This window comes from Nymphalis io, chromosome 2 (assembly GCF_905147045.1).
Source record: "Nymphalis io chromosome 2, ilAglIoxx1.1, whole genome shotgun sequence".
In the NCBI taxonomy this organism is placed as follows: Eukaryota; Metazoa; Arthropoda; class Insecta; order Lepidoptera; family Nymphalidae; genus Nymphalis; species Nymphalis io.
The window spans coordinates 603804-627978 of NC_065889.1; the positions used below are offsets into that span (position 1 = coordinate 603804).

Genomic DNA, 24175 nt, shown 5'->3' on the forward strand with positions numbered 1-24175 from the left:
AACTAACGCTTTTTCCTTACATTAATGTTGGTTAGATCTATCCTAACGATTACAAATGCAAAGTTACAAGTTAAAGCTATTGTGCAAAGAATAAAACGCCTATTTTTTATTTCTATAGAGTTCTTTTTCATTCGTCAAAATTATAAATTAAGGAAATAAACAAAGTTTTAATTAGAGGTCATGTGTTGATTTTATTCTTAGTCTTTTGTTAATATTTTGTGTCTTTTTTATTATATCTAATATTTCAGAAATTCATTCCTGATCTGAAAAGCAGATAGAATTAAAATTGTAAAATTTGAAACGTGGTAATCACGTACTGTCAAAAGGTCTCTTTGCCTGTCCGCCTACCTATTTTATAAAAAAAAAGATTTAATTAAAAACGATGCGCTGAATATATCTCCAGCGGCCAATCCATTCAATATTTTGAAATAACACGAGGATTACCGTAAACAAATTTATATTGTACATTTGTCACGTGACTTCCCTCTACTTGAGGAAGGTCTGATTAATTTGATCTCCCTCGAGAACAACTTCGTGTATAGTCCTGTGTAAAAATAGATTTAATATAAAGTTGTCAAATACATCATGGATATGTTTTTGCGATCAAACCACACTATGAGTGCATAATTCGTCGATATAAAATGGCGAATCAAATTTTAAATTAATTTAGCAGAAGAGAATCTAGTATTCGTGTTGATACATTTATGGGAAATTCAACACTGAATTTGTGTTACTTTATGGTAAGTGCGTAGGAGATAAGCGGTCACCTTACCACTGCAAGAAATAGAAATCAGTTTATCGGTCATCACTACACTGCCATATATGGTATCTAAGGTTTTATATCCCTTTTGCCTGACGAGTATACTACTCGCATATTCATCAGTCAAAACGTTACCCCATAAAAAGTCTCAGTATATTAGAGTCAGTATAGTCAGATGAAGCCGAGATGGCCCTGTGGTAAGAACGCGTGAATCTTAACCGATGATCGTGGGTTCAAACCCGGGCAAGCACCACTGAATTTTCATGTGCTTAATTTGTGATTATAATTCATCTCGTGCTTTACGGTGAAGGAAAACATCGTGAGGAAACCTGCATGTGTCTAATTTCAGTGAAGTTCTGCCACATGTGAATTCTACCAACCCGCATTGGAGCAGCGTGGTGGAATAAGCTCCAAACCTTCTCCTCAAAAAGAGGAGAGGAGGCCTTTAGCCCAGCAGTGGGACATTCACAGGCTGTTACGGATTACGGATAGTCAGATGGATTAGATATAACTCATGAAACTCCTGAAGTAACCTAAACTACTACACCTAAAGTACTTGAAATTTATATTTAATATGAAGTAACTAAAAACCAAATGTTTTTTTAACACACAAACTAATTGAATTACAAAACGAAATAATGAGAACCCTAGCCAAACATTTGGTTGTAAAAGCCAAGGCGAAGGGCGCTGGGCGAGATCCAGTCGCGACCACTAAAAATATTACACGACTGTTATTATAACGAAACGTTACGCAATTTACAAAACAGTCATTTTAACGAAAACCTAACAAGTATCACGTTCTATTATAAAAAAATACATACAATCACAGTCACGGAAAGAATATAAACAGTAATAAGAGTGGAAGCATTAGTCATATTTCTGAAGATGTGCGTAATAAGATATTTTAGTTGTAATAAGCTATGGACTAGCTGTAAGTAACGGTTTTGGCCTCAATATATCTTTGTTTTTAGCATTTATTTATATCAAACAGTTCTAGGGTAAAACTGAGGCTTCACAGTTAACGTCCTTTCTGAATCACTTGAGACAGACATTGACAAAATTTCCAAGTCCGGGCTGTAACCATCCGTAACAAGTAAGAAATAAATGACCCGGGATATGAAGCTAGAGCCTTGCCACAGCTCAGTCACTGGAACATTTTGATTTTTATATCACGCATTGCATTTACCCGTTCCACCCACATAAAGTGTACTCTATATGAGACTCGTCGGCGCCTAGAACGCCTAGTGCACCCCAGTGCACCGGAATGCCCACTAAAAACCAGCGAAAGCCTCCGTCTTTTCGGGGAGCGTCACAGGATCGCTTGCGCATGCTACCCCAGCAGTTGGGCCATTCCTAGTTGGCCACCCACTAGTTCAACGTCAGCGTAGTCCTAAGTATATAATTGATGATAGTTTAAGGCCAAAAACAGGACTCGTAAATCAATAATGTATTGTAATAAACGCTGGTTACATATTTTTAATTTTCATTTATCTCGAGTGTTGATATCACACTCGATCAGCACTGACCTGACGATAGCAAGTGTCCTCTGTTTGTAGGCAACAATAACAAATAACACTTCCTAGTGGCGACATCGCTGATTACTTGATCAGAGACAATATTAATTGTACTGCATTTAATGCTTTTTATTATTTACTAATAGTGATCGTTCTCGCTGCGATGTTGGAGAAATATATATATATATATATATATATATATATGCACTTTATTATATGTATCTCGTGTTTAAATGTCACCTGGTGGTAGTCACCATAGCCACAGACATTGCCACTGTAATAATAATAATAACCATCTACACTAGCTCAATCATCCTATAAACCGGAATTCAACAGTATTACTGTTTGACGGTAGAATATGTGATCACTGGATAGTACCTACCCAAATTTGTACACAGGCTTACCATCAAAGCCTTAACGCAATGTATGTATATAAACATAATATGTTTATAAACTTCCAAGGAAATCAAGCAATAAAAATGAATATATATCGATATACCTGATAGTGTATTAGCAAGAATTAGAACTGTAAGATTTCATATTATTATTATAATCATGCGAAATTAGTTCGCTAGAGGAGCCAAACAATCATTAGTATCATTAGGTGTCGCTGCTTTCTCTGTAAGAATGTATAATAACAACTACGTAATAGCTCACCGTCTTGGGACTTACATTACCATTATTATTAATCTAAATTAAATATCAGTATCGATAATGGAGCCGAGATGTAATAGTGGTTAGAAAACGTTAATCTTAACCGATGATCACGGGTTCAAATCCAGACAAACATCACTGAATAGTTGCGCTTAATTTGTGTTTATCATTCATAGCAAGTGAAAATGCGTGGCGGGGAAGGAAATCCTGGTGTAAGGAGTATGGTGGTATAAAAGGAGAAGTGGCTTTGGCGCGGCATTGGGACATACAGGCTATTAGTTTACGTGACAATACTACTTATAACATTTTCAGAACTTTATATAAATAAATCTCTTAATTCGATATCCGCTGCGGTAATTTTAGCAAAATATTCCGTTGATAAATAGCGTATGCAATGTTTGCTTATATTATTGTAGCTAATTTATTGCGTCACCTCTATCCCGAGGCCGGGACATTGGTGTGGGAACAGTTGTAGGAAGAGCATTGAGATGCAATTTTACAATCAACGCCGGGACAAGCGCAATTGTGGCGCGCAGGTGAAGGGACGTCCCGCCCACCGCGGTCTTCTTAAGGTCGTACGCGACATTTGTGTGATGTGTGGGAGGGGAAATTGCTTAAACCTCGAGAGATTCGTTGCATTTTTGTATGATAATTTGTTACAAGTCAAAGCGATTCATATGTTTAAGATTTGTATTTAAAAATTCAAATTTGCATTTTCCAAAAAAAATAAAATTAAATGACTTCAAAGGCTTGTTCGTCAAATTCTCCAGAAAAAAATAAAGGTTTTTTTTGTAAAGTACATATTTTATGTTTAAAAAAAGGACTGTTTCTGGAGACCTTACAAAATCTTAGGAGATATTAAGTGGTTTGATTGAATAAAAGTAGGAATTATCGCGTATTCGAAAATTATATATCTTTTAATATTTGAAATATTATTATGTACTTGCTTTACATATTCAATCGTTATATTTAAATTTCAAAATCCATTCACCAGAAATAACCTTGTAAAGTAATTTAGTTTTTTATTGTATTAACAGTTTTCTAAACAAAACCCGAAAATGATATTGTTCTTCAATCAACGGTTCTGCATAATAGGTCTACCGTTCGATGCGAAAATGACGCGTTTTGACGAGCGGTGTGCCCTCGCCTCCGACCTTGTTCAGAACAACTTTCAACCCGGAAAACGTTGATCCATTTTTATCACAACAGCACACGGACGGTGCGATTTTATACGGGTGCCCTTTTTTGGTCCTGGTTTTGACGCTTTTTTTCATAAATTAACGATTTCGGAAGGTTACGTCGAATCACCTTGAATGCTTGTTATCTAATTCTTAATGTTTATTGTAATACAGTCTGTAGTGTTATTTAAAGTAGTTTGTGTTATGACACTGTTATAGCTAGAAAAGTATGACGGATTACGAATATGTTCTACATCAGCATTACTTTTAAGTCCTCTTGCAATTTAGAGATGGTGTTTTAACTTCTTTTATGACTGTTTTTACATTTTCAAATTATTTGATAACGTTATTTTTGATTCTTATTTACAAGTGAAAATCATTACGAAAATTTAACTTAGTGAAATGACAAATCTTTACATAATTAAAATATCATTCGATTACCCTTTTACAGGAGCGCAGTTTGATTTCTCTTTCATTCATCTCTCTCTTATTTTATTCTATCCTCAGTCAATCACAGATTCTATCCATCTCTACTTCGTAGGTCTTCCTGTTGCTTTATAGCCGTTATGCATATTCAATAGTCCTCCTCAAAGACCTTCGTGCTTAGCTTACTGATCTTCCTCAACTATAACTGTTTTTGTGTTTGCTTAAATTATCTCGACCAGTGGAAAAATATCAGAGCTATATATATGAGTTGTTTTCGGTCGGACCTTGGATGAGTACTTACGAATTGAGTCGGCCGCGCTCGAGGTCACATCGTGATAAACATGCGGGTGTGTGCGTCTCTGTGTGTGTATGTTTGTATGTGTTGGATTGATTGAATTATAGGTCAGTTTGTATAAGCGGGTAATGTCCTTGATCGGCTAGTGCTAGTTTTTTTTTCTTTAATTTTAGTTCTGTCTCGATAATTTCAGCGGTACGGGAATATAACTGCTTTTTTATGTCACGGCTAAATTAAATGTACTATTGATCTTGAGGATTAAATTCATACTTATAACTTTTCGTATCATACATTTACAAAATAATAATTGGCTTGATATGATGTAGTCATATCAAGCCAATTATTATAGCCGAGTTGGCCCAGAGGTAAAAACGCGTGAATCTTAACCGGTGATCGGTTGGATGGGTTCGAACCCGGGCAAGTACCACTGAATTTTCATGTGCTTAATTTGTGATTATAAGTCATTTGATGCTTTACGATGAAGGAAAACATTGTGAGGAAACCTACATTATTATATATATACATATATTTCATATATATACATATATTTCACTGAAATTCTGCCACATGTGTATTCCACCAATCCGAATTGGAGCAGCGCGGTGAAATAAGCTCCAAACCTTCTCCTCAAAAAGGGAGAGGAGGCCTTAGCCCAGCAGTGTGACATTCACAGGCTGTTACTTGACTGTAGTCATATCAAAAAATAATTTATCAATTCTAAAAAGTCCTAATCAAACCAATCGTTACGAATGCATTCTTAAAAATTAATTGTTTATATATCTCATAAAAATAAACCTCGTATCGTAAACAAGGAATGTTTCTTTCACGGTGGAAGTTACCCAGGTGTTTATTTGTTCTAGCGGCTTTACGCACTTTATGGCGCCTAATGAAATCCGCTTCGAAGGCTATATGTAAAACACGACTTAAAACAAATTAAAGATAAAACAGACAGTTTAGTTTCTTTCCTTAGTCTGATTATAAACCTGTTTGGATCGGTTCGTCTTAATTTTATATTTTAAATATGTATTGTCACGTACGCTTTAGGTACAATTCTATTATATAGTACAGTATGGTGTATTTCTGCCAGATTTCGGTAATAACGATCCTTTTCAAAATACTAGCTAACTGCGCAGAAAATATTATAGAGCACAAATGTGTGCTAAAACACAGGTAACCTCTCTATTTCCTCACTCTCATAATCCAATGGCACGGTTTGCTTATGTATTGGTAGGACAATAAATTTTCATTAATCAGCAGTAACGATGTTATTCAACATCGAACACAAATTATGTAATAAACAATTGGTAAATGAATTCCGATAACCTTGAGGCATTTGAATGAACGATTTGCCGTCATATGTACGACAATAATTCTATAATGTTTAATGCCTTAAATATATATCTAATGTATTAATTTATACTTAATGTAGATGCTTTCATTTACCGACGTTTGTGAGTTTTATTTAAAAAATAATTATAATTTTTTATCTAAATCAGTCGAACAAAGTCACTTGTTGGCAAGTGGTCAATGGTCACCGTTTTCTATAGACGGGCACTGTAAAGGTGGCTTCCCGCGGTGCCTGGTATTACGGACGTACGGACCAGCCCGCACCGACGGTAATAGCTATACACCAGTCCTCACACCAGCAATGCGTGTCCAATTAGTTATGAACTTCTAGTCAAAGATCAAAATTTAAAAAAAAATTGAATTTTAAATAAATTAAATCAGATATTAGGTTACAACACTTACTTATAAATCTAATATTCTTGTATAAGATGGAAGGCAGTTTTTCATTTGAACACATTTGGCGGGTTCCACTGTCCGCGCGAATCCTGTAACAAAAATAAACTATTAATAAAATAAAATATTTAACAAACCTCTATATAAAATATTGTGTATGCTATTGATCGTTGAGGAGTTACTTCGTCTGTAGCGAATCCTGGGTGTAGAATACACGTACACGTATCAAACCCGTCGGTTAAGAAGGTTTTATTCAGCTAACTTACAGACATCGCAAATTAAACTTGCAATAAAAAAAGTGTTCTTAAGATTCACGTATTATGAGAAGGGGTATGAGGAAATGTGCGATCTTTTTGCAGAGGGTAATGTCAGGGTATTAAGTGTACCGTACAGTCACGCGCAGCGAACCAAAGAACCTACGTGGTATTCCTGTGCCTACAATTATACTAGCTAATTCATTCTTTGTGTCAACCTACAATGTAACACCAAGTAAATGTTCAATTCGTCCTTCTTCTTTTGATTAGGAGGTTTGGAGCGTATTCTACCATGCTGTTTAATGTGGGAGGATACACATGTGGCAGAATTTCGGCCGAAACATACATATAGGTCTTTGCGCAAGTTCGTCTGGGTAAGTGCCACCTACTCATCAGATATTGTACCGCTAAAAAGCAATACATAGTATCGCTGCGTTCCGGTTTGATGGGTGAGTGAGACAGTGTAACTACAGGCACAAGGGACTTAACATCTTCGTTCCGAAAGTTGGTACCGCATTGGCGATGTAAGAAATTATTAATATCTCTTACATCGCCAATGTCTATAGACGGCAGTGACCACTTAAGATCAGGTGGGCTATTTGCCCGTCCGCCTACCAATGTCATTAAAAAATCGCACACAATTATAAACACATGAAAATTCAATGATGCTTGTCCGGGTTCGTGTCGAGTTTAAATCAGTGTCGTCGAGATTTGTCGTGTCATGGAGTGCATTCGAAGATGCAAATATACGGAGCAATAATAAATCAATAAATAGAGATTATGTTTATATTTCACACGTTTCGTTCGTTCTTTAAATAACTTGTTAAGCATTAATAGATTCACTTATACATGTTGTTAAAGAGGTGATAAGTTTAACAATGCTTTGACTTTTTTCGTCAAATGTCAAATTAATGATGACAGAAAGAGAGAAATGAGTGTTTATTTATTATATTATTATTATATTTATGCCTAAACACGAGCTAAATGACATTTTTATGTAATGCCGTAAGATAATGTCAAAATGTCACTTAACTATTTGGATGTTTAGTTACTCATATTGTCTTTTTATTTTTACCCTTCTTTTAAATTTTTCTAGTATTATGTGTTTTCAAGTAATGTCAAATGTTTCTATTTATTCCCCTCCAAGTTAGAAGATCCCTCGTATTTGCAAATTTTACATCTTTAGACGGTACTGATAATCTTCTAAGACTAAATTTATATGACAATTTGAGACTATGATTTTCTAATTTAAATTCCGCTTATTTATAAGTTTGTGACGTCATTGGAATGGCGGGCGAATCCACTTATTGTATTAATAATTTCGCAGGTAATCACTCGTAATGCGAATGGTATACGCGGTGTGCTACACGCGACTCTGGTGGCATTTGACAAGCAGTGGAACCTGGCAATGACGGATGTCCTGGAGGTTTGGAATAGGAAGGCTCCGTCGAAGAGAAAAATACCACCGGCTTTGGGTAAGAAAATAAACGCAAGGAATGAATAGAATTTTAATGTTAGGTCTCGATATTAGATATTCTCATTATGAGAAAATATGCTACTTATTTATCATCTGAATTAAACATTTCAAATAAATTTAATTATAATTATAACATTAGAATAATTAAAAGCTATTCACGCGTCAATTATAATTCCCTACTTTGCTATTATCATCAGGCAAACCAGTACCTAAAGGCTCAGCGGCTGCTCTATCACCAGTTCCGGTGGTCACTGAAACCCCATTGGGTGGTGGGGTGTGGGAGTGCACGAGGCATCTACCACAAATAATGGTCAGGGGTGAACACGTCGTACTCGTTAATATCATTGAACGATAACTTCAAATAAAATAAGTAAATTGAAAGCCTAGGAAGTCCCACTAATGTGCCGAAAGTATCTGATAAGATTCAGGGCTGGCTGATCCAAGATGGGTTCGTGGATACAGATTTATTTGGATTGAACTCGGTGACTAAAATCATGATTGAAAACAAAAATGAACATTGTCGTTATTATAGCAACGAGATAATTTTTATAAAGACAATGAAATGTTTCTTATTATTACCAGTTGTCGAGAATCCCGAAGTCATTCAAATGCTAATCAGTTTTGAATTTATTACCGCTAGCTTATATTACGAATCCTTTCTTGTTTTTCTGTGTTTGTGTAGTTCCATTGATTTAAATATATATTATACTTTTGTTTAATTATATTTATATACTAGTTGCTACGCACGGTTTCGCCCGCGGTTAACGATACTGCTCCGCTCGTGGGTCTTTGATGATGTTATATAGCTTATAATTTCTCAATAAATAGGCTATCCAATTTATAGGCTAGGCAATATTTTTTTAATCTGTCCGTTATTTCTTGAGCTGACTCGTTCAAACAAACTTTTTGTACTTAACCTTATTTTTTTCAATCAAAGTAAGGTAACATTTCGATATTCGTTTGAAAAGAAACAAGTTTTTTGTTTGAAATAATTATTTATAATCTTTTTATATAGTGGAATTTAAACAAAGAAAGTGGTGGCACGATCTTTGGATTGAACGTGTGCAAACATTTATAATAAATAACATTAAATTTTGTTTTAAAAACAAACGTAGAAGTTGTTTGTCAATTTTTGACAGATTATTTTTATATGATCTAGACATAAAGTGCACAAAAAGAATACATTATTTTATCTGTTGTTTTGCCATATATATATATAACATATGTATAACATCTACAAACACGTTTCAATTGAAAAAAAACATGAGAAATACTTGATTTGTTTTTAATTTGACGTGTCTGTATAATGTTAAAAATATTAATTATTTCCGTGTTTCAAGTACATGGGTTATTGTGGATGGAATTTGCTCCTGTGTTATATTTTTGAGTTGATTATTTATTATTGTAAATTATATTTTTTAATATTTATGTACCTTCTTTAACATAGAAACCAATATCAAAACCGTTACTTTATACACAATTGTATAAATAAGTGTTATTTCGAAAATACGCGAATTCATTTAAATAATACAACCTTGAAAAATTGTAATTAAAAAAATTAACAATAACCCTAATGTTGTAAAGTTTATAACTTTAACCGATTCGTCTTGTTATTGTTCAAATTAACACACACACACACACACACACATACACAGACAGACACACACACTACACTATGTGTTTACATTATATATATGTAACAATAAAACTTTGTGCTCTTGTCTCTAGCAGTGATCATAAAATAGTATCGAATGCGCGCAAGAAAGCCGAAACAGCATCTACCTTTAATCGTAGCCGGTTTTATTATGACGTTTTATAATATAGAAAAATAAGTTCTCGAACACATAAAAATCTTTACAAAATGTTTGTTTCGATTTACGAAAAGTAATATTATAGCGATAATAGATTGCACTGTCATCGCATCCAATTGTGTAGAAAATGTCAACTGGTTTGAAGACAGTTGCAACATTTGAGCCAATGAGTCACTAAACAGGTGACGATAAATTAGGGATTGTAAAAAGTATATTAATCTGATAATATATAGTTGTAACTTATAAAAGATATAATTTAGTTATACTATGTTAATGTTTTTTTATAAAGATTATTATCGTATTTTTCGTTTTATTTGTACTTTCCCATTTTAATCGACTTGCTTTTTTCATTGTTCGAAATTTAAAATACTACATGGTATGGCAACATTGTCTACCGTTTTCGATTTTTGGACGTCACATTTGGATGTCAATTTATGAACTGTGTATTAATTTTTCAAAATATACCGTAAGTTTTTAATTCACGTACTCGTAAATAACCAATTTTATGCTTCGGTGCGCCGTAATGTCTATTTAGATTTAGAAGATTCTTTGAAACGTACGAAATATTTCATAAATAGCGATGTTCAGTGACATATTGGTTTTTACCCCCAAAAACGTAGGTGATTGGACCGCCGCCAGGGGGCGTCGCACTCAACGGCCGTCGTCTGCAAATCGAAGATATATAAATAGCTTCATCTAATGCATCAAAAAACTATCTTAAACTTTATAAATATTGTGAAACGATAAAATATCGAGCGTTTAAAGTAAAGAACATATCAACAAGCTCCTCGTATAAATATTTAAAGGTTGGCGTGCATCTGTTTTATCTAAAGCATAGTTTACACTGCTGCTTACATTGCTGTACTTAATATTCGTTGAAATATACAAATGGATTGAAAAAATATAATAATTTGGTATCGCGATGTCGTGAATACATGCGATAACGCGCAGTTGGATGGCAGCGGCTAAGGTCGACGCACGGTCGCCGGCGGTCATCAGCGGGAGCTGGGAGCGACGGCCGCGAGCGGGAACGCGCATGAAAATGGGAAAACAATTGTTTTGAACAATGCGTAGGCGCACTTCCTTGTTGGGTGAAGCTGGGGGACTCGATATACCCTTTACGACGTCTCGGAAAAGAACAGTCGTTCTCTAATGCGACACAAGTTCAATATTATTAAAGTACTCTTCACACCGTCACCCTTATGTCTGAACTCTTCTATTGCATTATTTTATAGCTTGGTCACTTATCATTTGTATACTTTATTCAACCTAGCTCAGCGATGCCTATACAAGGCGTACATTTTCTATACTTCTAAACACACAATTCCAGCATAACAAGAACACATAATCGCAAAAAGCGAATAGCTGTTGGAATTTATAAGTAAAAAAATGAAGCAGATGCTCGTCCGCTTTACGAATACGAATCAAATTGTGGCATCAAAAGGAATCCATCACTGGACAAAGGTTTCAATCATCTGTCTGGAACGAGGAAACGAAAATATGCAAACTTTCACCCGCAGTTCCGTAGAGATGTTAGTCAGAGGGTGGGTATAAATAGCGGTGTTACGCAACGCGGCCGATGCACTGCGGGCCCGGCGCCACTGGACCGCTAACCCCGGATTAGTTTCACATCACCGTGAGCGAAATGTGTGGGATATTTAACGGTTATTCTTGCATCGGTCTCTGTTACGAATATAAAGCCGGGTGTATAGGCTGAACGTGCAAACTGAAATAAATAATAACAATCGTAATATTAAATTATACTCAATCAAACAATTCTATCTATAGACCTAAGAAATGTATAAATCCTATGTACTAGAATGAATAAATAGTAGTACTAGTAGTAGTTTGAAACAAAATTTACAACATAAAAACAATGCTCGTATTAAAAATGCTTTATGGCCATAGTGGTGTGTTAAAACACATATAATAATAAAATAAACGCGTTGCTCGTATAAGGCTAACGAGTCGACAAGGAGACACTTCCGTAATGTACATAATAATAAATGTACAATAATGTTATTTAAATTATGTATATACTCGCCGACCAATGTCACCCACTATTCTTTTACGGCAATAAAACCTTGATAGGTTGAACTCCACATACGAGTTACATTCAGCCTCTGGTGAAGGAGAAACTTTACCAACAAATAAGTATCTCCCAGTCCCTATAGTCTTCCAGTCAAACAGCAATAGACATACACGTCATGCAGGCGCATTCCCAACGCCTATGCTATTGATATTCACCGACAAGTATAATTAAGAACATTTTTATTTTAAGCGTTGCTTAAGTTGATTTTTTGGATTAATTTTAAATACGTAAATAATTGAATTGAAACAAATCTCTTATATAATACAATATTCCTTAACGGAATGTTAATCTTGCTTTAATGATCGCGACTGTTTGGTTAAACTATAGTTCACTCGCACGGTAACACCAGCTTCCACGCTTTACTCTTTTTGTATTCGTTCTTGCATCTAAGTTGGGATCGCTTGACCCATTTACTGCAAATAGCCGCGGCCGGGACTCGAACGCGCGACTGGCGGACACGTGCCCGTGTAGGCTGGCTCATTCCTTTGATATTACTATTAACTGAGCTGAAATAAAACTACTTCTGCTAGCCGTTTTTATACCATGTGTTAAAAGTAAAAAAAAGCGTTGAATTCATGTTTGATTACGATGTTGTAGAATTAGATATCTATTTCCTAATGGTATGCATGGATTTTTTATTGAATATTTTACTAAAACAATACCATTGTAATAAAACGAAATACATATATCAACCGGATTCGAACCTAGAGCCCACCTGCGACCAATTTCGCGAAGGTCGCGGCTGAGTCATTAATTATGAAACTGTACTCCGCGTAGGCGATGAATCCGTTTGAAGCGGCGCCTGATATGGAATTCTTATAGTCTGAATAACTTAATTTTCACGGCCTCTGTTTACATTAATAATTGTCTTTATAAAATTCATTATTTATGAATTGAATTACAATTATAATATATTAAACATGAGTCTGTTTAGTGAACAAAACAAAAGTAAGAGAGGCATTACGAGAAGTGATAGTTATGCAAGCGGCAATTACGAGCACTGCCCGCCAGAATTATATCAGTTGTAATTGCGCTACTGTTGACAATTACCTACCGCCATTTTCTTGTACGCGTTTCGCTTTTAAGCCATGTCTACACAAGAAAATATGAGCCAAATACTGTAATTTTACTAAATAAATCTGCTAATTTTTTTTCTGAATATAATTTTTTTTTAGTTATTATTAGGTGTAAATATAGAAAATCGATATTTATGGATACTTTTAGTTATTGAATTGTATAAATTAATCTAAATTATGACAGCTAAATTAATTATAAAGATTATATAGATTGATGATTTGCATATAAATATTATGTTAAAGATGTTGTTTAATTTATTCACTGCTTTATTTATTGTGTGGCATAAAAACTAATAATGATTAAAACAAAACGTTGGTGAGTTCAATCCTTTGCACATTTATTAACATCATTGAACAAAAAAAAAAAAAGAAAATGTCAAAGTGGCACCTGACAGTGACAGATTATTCCCGCCCATTTGGCCTTTAATGAGTACAAATAGAACACCTTGTGACATTATATTTAACATTTCAAGAAGAATATGATTTATGCTGGAAACTATAACTTTGAACTTGATTTTATACTAAATTTGCCATGCCATTACACTATCGATCGCTAATGACTCGAACTTGACATTTTCAAAGCAATTAAAAAGTAAATATACCTAGATTTAGTATTTAATTAGACAAACTAAATAACTTACAAGCAAAATAAAAAAAAGTTTTAATTTAAAACTAATTGTATAAAAAGTCTCTGTTATTCTGATCTAGGAGTGCAATCAGTGTGCATTGCGCTCAAGTTTCGGTGCGCGTGCGCATCGTGACGACTAACCCGGCTTTCACTCCCGCTTCCTACCTCTGATTGATATACCACACGACATCGTGATTATTTGTTTTTATTTTTTTAACAAAAAAACATTCGCGTCCACTTTTTAGACTTCTAATCACGCTGTTTTGAACTTAATTACCTTATTATAGAGAGTATTAAAGAATAACAAATTACATACATTGATTATTATTCAACATGATCATTGTATTTAATTAAAATATTACCTACGTTTCCAACTACACATATATAATAAAATTATTGTTTATTTGACAATTTAGTGTGGCTGAGTTCGATGTCAATACACAAAGACCGGTTCACGATAGAATCAGTTATATGCTTACAACATAGTATTTACGACCATCACGTGATAAACACTAGATAACTTTAACCAAGAACAGTTGACAGACAGAATATATTTCTCTAAAGCTGATATGTGAACTTCAATAGCCTGAATAATGTGAGCAAGTGATTAAAATAGTATTTAAGGTAATGTAGAGCTTCAAATTTATATAACAACATGAAAAATTATAAACCTTTATTTCTATTTGATAATGGTCAGCTCTACCCTATTTATTTATAGATCTATGGGCAACTATGGCAGCGATGAATAATAAATGAAGATGCAATATATATATTTATATTATATATATATTTTAAACAATAATATTTATATATGGATATTGTTTAATTTAGATTGAAGAGCTAATAGGCCATGACAAAACGTTACCAACTTCAAATGAAACTCGAGCCCATAAAAATATTAATTTTTTTATCTTAGTATTTTTCATAATATTTAAATGTGACAAAAGCTCCTTTCCAACAAAAAAAAATTTTCAAGACTTTTTTTCTGATTTTTTTAAGATTTCAATATTAAAGGATTAAAATAAATAATTGCAACCGAATAAAAATCTAATATTTCTTTGAAGTCATATATATCTTCGAATATATATAGAGCCGTTTTCATTTGATTTAGTTGCTTTCAAGTGCTGTTGAAATTCCCACTCGTATATTATTTTCTGTGACACAAACAATAATTAATATTATAACACAAATGATGCAACTCTTGTTAGATAATAACTTGAGTGCAGTTAACACGTTTTCCAATTATTTTCTCATTTCAAATGACTGTCTTATGTAATTTTTCCAACGATTTCACAAATGTTTTTTTATGTTCTACTCGCGTTGTGATGTATTCGAAATTTTCTTAATAGTTGATTCGTTAATCGTATACTTATATAACAAATATTTCAACAATTTCTATAATCCGTTTATATGATTAGAATTGTATATAAGATTATAATGTTTTCTATGAAAGAGCAGTTTACTCGACAAATAACACCCTTACTGGTGTTATAGTATAACAAGGCATGACTGTCCTGACCGTGATTATCGTGTAGAATAGTCCTTTTAGGATTTGCTTGTGATCCTTTAAACTATAAATTTTATAATAAAAAATAGTGGATAATATTTCGCCTGATGTCCATAGTAAAAGAAAAATAAAATTGAATCTCAGTTAAAGTTATTGGAACATGCTCCTAAATTGGAAGATTAATTGAAATTGCGAGACGGCGTTTCTGGAGTCAGTTTAAGTACTTAACTTCCTAACATCGTCAATACATCGTCTTTAGAAGAGTCGATGTATATATATGAAACGCGTTATCCTGCGTCTACCATACAAAAGTCCATACAACACGAACGCATACGCGTACGAAGCAACGAACGTTAGAGACTTGCATGCGCCAGCGCAGTGAAAGTACTTTCGCGCGCTCGCTGCCCCGGTCGTCGACCTTGAAGCGAGATGGCGTCATACAAACGAGCGGGATGGCTACAGTTTTCTCAGGGAAGACGTGAAAAGCCCGGCGGGTGCAGGGCGCGAAAGTAAGCCCATCAGGAAATCGCCGCAGTAAAAGAAGCTAAATACTTTTTACGCGTTCGCCTTTACTGCTCGTAAAAGTTATTGTTAGCTATTGTGTGACCCGTTTCATGATTTTCTCTACATTTTCCTGAAAACTGCATCCTGTTTCATATCTTGGAACGAATGTGACTAGAAATATTGTGGCTATTAACTATGCTCGTATTTAAACTATTTTCTAACTATGGTAGATTTTCTGCAGTACGAAATTCAAAAAAATCAAATAAGGGATTATTTCCATTTGTTTTACTCGTAATATGTAAATCGATGGTTAGTTCTGTAACTTTTAAGGTAGTATTAATAGTTTTATTTAGTTAGTTAAACATTACAATTCAAAGTACGGCCTTATCTATGTCAAATATATATTACTTTCAAACAATGTATACAAGAAATAAAAATACATTATTAATGCGTTTTAACTAGTAAAAATAATAGAAACATAGATTGCATTTGGATATAAATATATTTAATTGCGGTTTACATTTGAATAACACAACGAAAGTTACTTAAGCACTTTCATAAGAACCGAATGTAATACAGCTTAAATTGCATACACAAAAATATATACATTTTTTATTTCATGCTTAATCTGTATAACTTAAGTGAAACAAGTATAGCGTAACTCTTACGCCTCACGTCAACTCGTCGAGAGGGAAAGTCAAACAATTAAAAGCACATTGGAACTAGTTTTATATTTTGTATCAATTTTGTTTATTGTCTTTGTAATTTTTATCGTGAAACTTAAATTTCCGTATGTAACATTAGATTAATTGCCTTTTTTTTAAAGAAAATGGCTGCCAATGTCACACTACTGGGACTAGGGTCCCTTCTTACTTTTTGCGATTATTTTCTTCACCGCCATACTCGACGTGATTTATAGTTACAAATTGTGAACTTATTTGAACCCACAACTTTTAGATAAGATATACATGTTCTAGACAATGGGCCATCTTGTTTTTTTTTTAAATATAATGCTAATTTTAAGAGATCGTTATATTAAGATGAAACAGCATATTGTATTGTATTTTGCTTGGCTATTAATTGCTTTTGTTTTAAGAAGATTCACTGAATCATGAAATTCTCAAAAGAGTTCGGAAACCAACGCAAAAACCTTTTTTGTAAAAGCCTACTTTATTTTGATAAGATAGATGTGATTTTCCCATCAAATTACCATGAAAAACGGAGGCAGTGAATATATATACATATTTTACCGTTTTATTTAATAAACTTATGTAATAAAAAATTTAATTATTTTCAACAGTAAGAATAAACTATTAGTTCCGTTACATAAATTGTTGGTTGTGAAAATATGTAAATAAAGAATATAATTTATTAGGCCCTTTGAAATATATGAATAATTGTGTATTTAAATTAACTAATTATTTGTTTGATTATGAAATAAGTGTATCTTACTAACGTTATGTAAAGTGGTACATAACATTAATAATATTAATTAATAACAAAACAATTATGTAATTATATATCTGTCGAAGCCTCAAACAAAGTTTTTTTATTATGTTTTGTTTGTAAAAAACTGTTGAAGTGAAATATAGCTAAAATTATAAAATGGAGTTAAAGAGACTACCATTGCTTCGGGAGCGGTGACTCAAGTCACGTACCACAAAAACCGCTTTAAAAAATCCACTTGATAACTGTGTAAGCAGTAACGGGGATGGAATATGAGATCTAGTTAGAAGTCAACTTGGTCTTCAGAATATCACTCTAATACAGCACCAGGAACACTAGTAGTTACTACCCGTTAGTAACCCAATGCTCTTCGAATGAGGGTTGGTGTATAAACGCACCCAAATATTTTCCGACACATGCAGTTACCTCACAATAGAAAAATAAGCACGTGAAAGATCTCGCCCGAATTTGAACCCAAGTTTTTCGATTAAGGTCCAAGTGTTACATTCAATCAGCTACACAGTAAAATCTTAAACTTGATTCCTATTGTAAAAACATGTATTATATTAATCGTGGAAACATCCAACACATATATGACCTCGGAGAGTTGTGTAAAAGGGATTCAAACATGCACCACCCTGGGGCTGATACGCGTAGGCACGCGTAAAGGGCGCCGCCTGCTATCGATCGCGTAGTAGCCACGCGCGTCGCACGTACTACGAAAAATTTCGGAATTATGTCATTTGTAAATCTTATTCAATATTTCGTAGCTGTAACCGTCTTCCTTACCGAAGCTTTATTATTATCCTACAATTAGTAAATATATTACATTGTAAGGTGTGATTTCGACGAATATAAATCAATAGTAATGTTTTTATGAATCATATAATATCTCGTTGGTCTAGTGACTAGGTGTAAGGCCGCAGACCCGGAGGTCCTGTTTTCAATTCCTAGGTCGGGGCTCTCCCGAGATTGGCTGCCGTGACCAAAATTGGTCTGGAGAACATTAATTAATTAATATAAAAATACCAGGATGATATTCTTAATTATAATTATTCTTAATTACAATTAAAATTGTACAAGGTACACACTATTGAATTAACATATTGTTTATAATTTAAAGATTTTTATCAAACGGCGATATAACAGGAGTCATGAATGATGGATGAGCAGAGAAATGAGACGTTTGAAACAAAAATATACGACATATTCCCTCTTCTTCCCTTAGAAACAAGCTAGGGAATAGCGTACACCCTCAACAAACATTTTTTTACTTGTAATTATGTAACATGTCTTGTTCTAAGATTGCAAATGTATGAAACACACTTGTATAACACAATGTTATTATCAATCCAGACAGTTTGAGTTAAAACAGTGATTATAGCTATCAATGTAAAATATTTTAAAATTTAACAAAACTGTGCCGTTTGTGTCCCACGCTTTACTCCCCATTGATACACGTGGCTCCCGGGGGGCGCCCCCACTCAGTTCAGTCGGTATGAATGGCCCGACACGAGTAAAAAGGTTCTATAGACTAAATGTATCGTAATTTTGGTATTTTTGTCTTGACACTGTGTGTAGTGATAAAGAAACAATGGATTTCGTTATTATAATACGTGCCACAATATATAACGTGAACATATGTATCTATCTGGTCACGTTTCAATGTTACCTGTTAATTAATATTTTCTAATAATATCTCCATATCATACAAAATAATATATATATTAAAAATGATAAAGAAAATAATTTATATGTGCGTAGAACCTATGAATTCGTCCGCTTCCTAAGGATTTAACTATTTACTATGTCATAATAATATATACGAAATATAATAAATGTGGTAATAACAAACTATATTTAGCCGTTTTTAAATTTCAACAACAATGATAACGATTTTTTGGAGTGTTTTTTTTAAATAATTCAATTATATTACACATACGAAAGAAATATACTATGAATATTTAATTGGGATTTAGGAAATCGGGATTAGAAGGCGAATTCTAATCATATAAATATCAGCGAATGTGAAGCGTGAAATATTATTATATATAAAATATAAGCAAACATCAAAACAGCGTATCATTTATCTTCACGTGTTTTTATATTAACGCGAATAATAAAAATTTAAGTCAAAAAGAGATAGTATACCTAAAGAGACTATTTGTCTCTTCAGTTAGATTTTTTGTAATAAATGTGAGAACATTTAATATTTATTCATAGTAGGTCAGAGGGCAAGTTCGCCACGTGTAGCGTTGCCTAGCGAACTCCCTCAACTTGAACTTATCCACCCAACCACCTCCCACCCACTATAATATGAATTTTATTATTCAACAAAATATTCACTAGCAATTCTAAGAATCTTAATTTAGTTAAGCGATGTCTGAAATTTTAAGATATTTCATAAGTTTTTTTATAATCTTATAATTTAACTTGGGACTAAATTTAAATAGAGTTTAAGCTGTCTGTTCTATAATATCAATATAACTTAGAAAACGCGAATAGTTTCATCGCCATCCATTGTAATACACAACCATTAAAAAATTGAACATAATTATAAACTAAATTAAAAGAACATTTACTGGTGGTAGGGCTTTGTGCAAGCCCGTCTGGGTAGGTACCACCCACTCATCAGATATTCTACCGCAAAACAGCAATACTTGATATTGTTGTGTTCCGGTTTGAAGGGTGAGTGAGCCAGTGTAATTACAGGCACAAGGGACATAAAATCTTAGTTCCCAAGGTTGGTGGCTAATTTTCTATAAGCGATGGTTGACATTTCTTACAATGCCAATGTCTAAGGGCGTTTGGTGACCACTTACCATCAGGTGGCCCATATGCTCGTCCACCTTCCTATTCTATATAAAAAAAAAACAACAATTTCATTAGTCTTTGTATTCAGGAAAAACGATTTTGTTACTATATTTAATTAAAAACAACAATAAAAAATGTTGAAATATAAGATAAGGATCAATTAACAATTACTAATATGTATAGGGTACTCATCATAATGCATGCCACTGACAAATTACTAAATTATAAAAGTGGTTATTTGTGTAAAATGTACGAGTAAGTCTATATAACAACCTCCAGACGAAGTATCTTATTAGTTTTCTCCATTTCGAATATCGATTTGTATAAATGTATATTATTTTTTTTTTCTGTTTCAAAGTTGACAAAGGTACCCGAATACATTCGTAGAAATACTACGGCGTAGCATTCCGTAGCGCGTAGTACTTAAAAGTAAAAAAGGTACAGTCAATAGTCAATATTTCATGAACTACATATTAACCGTTTTATTATTTTTATTTATTAGATTTTATTGTAGTGATTGATAAATACTTGTAGCATACAAATTGTTTTTTTTTAAATAATTAACAATTTTTAGTAATTTATATACAGTATTCTAAAATAAAAAAAGCCAAACTCAGTATTATGAAATAACCTTTTATGTAATATGGACTCAAAATATTGACACAATACGGCGACATTTTACACACTTAATATTTTAATTTAATTAGGTCTAATAACGGGCAATGTATTTTTCCTTTATGCATATATTGCGCTTAATCTAGACATATATAAAAACTACATATATATAAAAAAACAAAATACATATCGCTTATATGTATCGTTTTTTAAAAATAATATTATAATATTATTAAAACTGACTGTATATAATACATATCAATTTATTTTGTATATCTCGGCAACAAAAAAAAACCCTTTTTTTATAGCTGACTAACAATAGAGCCGAACGAGGCTCACGAACCCGGGTACTTATTTTTAACGAAGGAAAATACTATATATAGTTACTGTATATATTTATGATAATTGAAAATCAATGTATTATATAATCTGTGGTCACATGCGAAAAAAAAATTACCATGTATAACTTTTTTTTTTTTTTTTATAGAATAGGAAGGTGGACGAGCATATGGGCCACCTGATGGTAAGTGGTCACCAAACGCCCTTAGACATTGGCATTGTAAGAAATGTCAACCATCGCTTATAGCCAATGCGCCACCAACCTTGGGAACTAAGATTTTATGTCCCTTGTGCCTGTAATTACACTGGCTCACTCACCCTTCAAACCAGAACACAACAATATCAAGTATTGCTGTTTTGCGGTAGAATATCTGATGAGTGGGTGGTACCTACCCAGACGAGCTTGCACAAAGCCCAACCACCAGTAAACATAACGGTATAACGTAACGGTAAGGAGAATTAATAATAATATATATTTTTATTGTACTTAGCAGTGTTTAGAATGATGTAATCGAAAAAAGTCGTCTATTTGTTTGTAATAATCAAAATGTCAATAAAGTGTGACCTGTGGCTGACGTCACGTCATTTATTCTTATCCTTTCTGCAGACCTTCCGACGTGCCTTGGAATAAGCCCGCCGCCTGCCGCACGCCGCACGCCACACGCCGCACGCCTGTGTAATTTATTGTTGGTCTAATTCATTACGATATAGGTTAATGTTTTAAACTTTATAATTACAAGAAATTCCGTTCTTTTTACATATATAATTAAAATATATACAGATAAATATAATGGTAACAATAATATCGGCTAAGCAAGAAATACACACACATTCTCGTTAAAAGTGTTCAAAGTTCTTGAATGTAGTCTCATTTTCTTTTAATATAAAAATACATTATTAAGAAAACGTAAGCCAAGTGATCACAGCTTTGACAGACAACCTTGGCCGAGATACCCGAAGAGGTACGGGTTCGGATCCTGTTGTATCGCAATTGATATTATTTTCAATATTTTTTGTATCGTTTAGTTTTACATTTATTCTATAACTATGTATTTATAATGATATTAATAGGAATATCTTTATTCATAATAGAGATTGAACATAGTAGTTGAATATTACAATTTGGTTTGTAATAATTAATTTAATTCCAATAAGGTGGGTGTAGCACTGTACTTCTCGCTAGGTTATAAAATAATCACAGTAACAGTCCAGTTTTGTGAGAGTCAAAAAAGGGAACGAGACTTATTTTTATTTGCTTAAAAACGTTTGAAATGTAATTTTTCTACTACTAAACTATTTGAATTGTCTGACGTAAAAACTCTTAAAATAATATATTTAATACAAATAGAGATTCCATGTTACAACTGTCAAAATGCAGAAATGGCGCGGAGCGAGTCGTTTATTTTTAAATGAACGAATGACCTCAGTGCTTGAATGTAGTGCCAATGTCACAATATCTGGGTCTATGTCAGGCCGCGTGGCCTTAACGGCTAGTAAGGTTGGCTCATTGTGGCCTTATATGGCTCTTTCGGTTGCCTATAAAATTTTCGATTATAAAACCTCTTCAAAATAGTAGACTGTAACAACAGAAGAAGAACAAGAGCAGAAGAAGTTGCTTAAGGTATTGTTTATTTAATCAAATGTAATTAACGTCTATATATTAACAATTTTATTGAGAAAAAATTACATTTAATAGATCGTGAGCCAGATAACATTGTAAATAACCTTTAATAATATTTATAATAGCTCTCACAAATCTCAGCCTACAAATTAATTATTATTGATGATATACGTAATTTGTTCATCGTATGTAAAAATATACGTTTACGGCCTACTTTTAAATAATGACCTTCATATCTAGCACAGACTAGACATACTTAAAAAATTTGCCACAATTTCACACAAAAATATAAAGTCTTTTATAGGTCACGTTACGTTTAAAGCCTATTATTGATCGAAAATGCAAAAAATGACCTTAAATAAGCAAGTACATATAAAGATAAAGAAAAAAATCCATGTCATTATCGAAACAGGTTCATTAACGAAATGTTGGAGTTTAAATCGATATAGATAAAATTGTAATTGGTTCTAGCTTGGCGCTGAGTAGTAGCGTAATGGCGCCCGGCATTGAGAACATAACCTTGTTGGTTCTTTCCTGCTCTCGCTCGGGCGATCGCCTATCTTCGTCTCGCTCTGATTGAATAGGTCTGTGTCACTACCGGATTCCGAACGCGTTGAGCTGTTCACCTAAAGACGATTAAGAAAACGTTCAGAAGTGAAGTTGATATGAAAATATATACGAATTGAATCTATATTTTAATATACTGACATATATTCTAAAGATACATTTGTATACTAAACGTTAAACAACAATATAACTTTGTATTTGTACTTGTACCACGGACTTGATTTAAAGTGTATTTATAATGAACGCCATTCTTAAAATATAGTTAAAAAAAACATTACATGCATTACATACAACATTAATAAGAAAAAAAAACGTGTTAATCCAATAAATATATAAAATATATAGTTGTCCTGTTTACGGCTTTAATTTCGCTTTTAGTAAGTAGTGATATGTTTATCAGAATACCGATTTTTAATAATTTATTAAAGGCATAACTTTACTGATTATTACGCTATATAAAGAATATAAGTGTTCTCAGTTTACTTTAATACATCTCTGCAAGAAATAACATTTTGGATCCCATGGTTGACGGGGCATTAGTCTGTATCGGTGACTTATACTACTACGCAACGATACCTACGTACCATTATATGAGGCATAGCTCACCCACAATTCTCAAATGAATTAAAACAACAACTACTCAAAATATTGCGTTTTTAGACGGATAAATAACAAAATTAAAAAATATTGTTGAATTTTTAATTAAACTTATCAAATGAAACAGCCGTTTAACGTAGTCAACATGAACAGCGACCTCTGTTTAATTTATCACGTATTAACATACAGTAACAGTAACAGTAACAGCCTGTTAATGTCCCACTGCTGGGCTAAGGCCTCCTCTCCCTTTTGAGGAGAAG

At 33.3% G+C, this 24175-nt stretch overlaps 2 protein-coding genes across 5 annotated transcripts in view; one reads left to right on the plus strand and one right to left on the minus strand.

The window, feature by feature from the left end:
* The window catches only part of LOC126778325 (U7 snRNA-associated Sm-like protein LSm11), a 32318-nt gene extending 22016 nt beyond the window's left edge, over positions 1-10302 (plus strand). Inside the window, exons 3-4 of the mRNA XM_050501837.1 lie at positions 8149-8296; positions 8496-10302. Coding sequence (XP_050357794.1) covers positions 8149-8296; positions 8496-8653 — 306 coding nt within the window. The 3' untranslated portion in view covers positions 8654-10302. The remainder of the gene's footprint in view (positions 1-8148; positions 8297-8495) is intronic.
* Positions 1-24175, minus strand: part of LOC126778106 (ecdysone-induced protein 74EF) — a 161886-nt gene that overhangs the window by 124304 nt on the left and 13407 nt on the right. For 3 of the 4 annotated variants that reach the window (XM_050501519.1, XM_050501493.1, XM_050501511.1), the window contains exon 2: positions 6577-6659. The gene's annotated coding sequence lies outside the window, so the exon portion shown is untranslated. Of the gene's footprint in view, positions 1-6576; positions 6660-21695; positions 21791-24175 lie in introns of those variants that run through there. The other variant, XM_050501503.1, reaches the window with a different exon arrangement.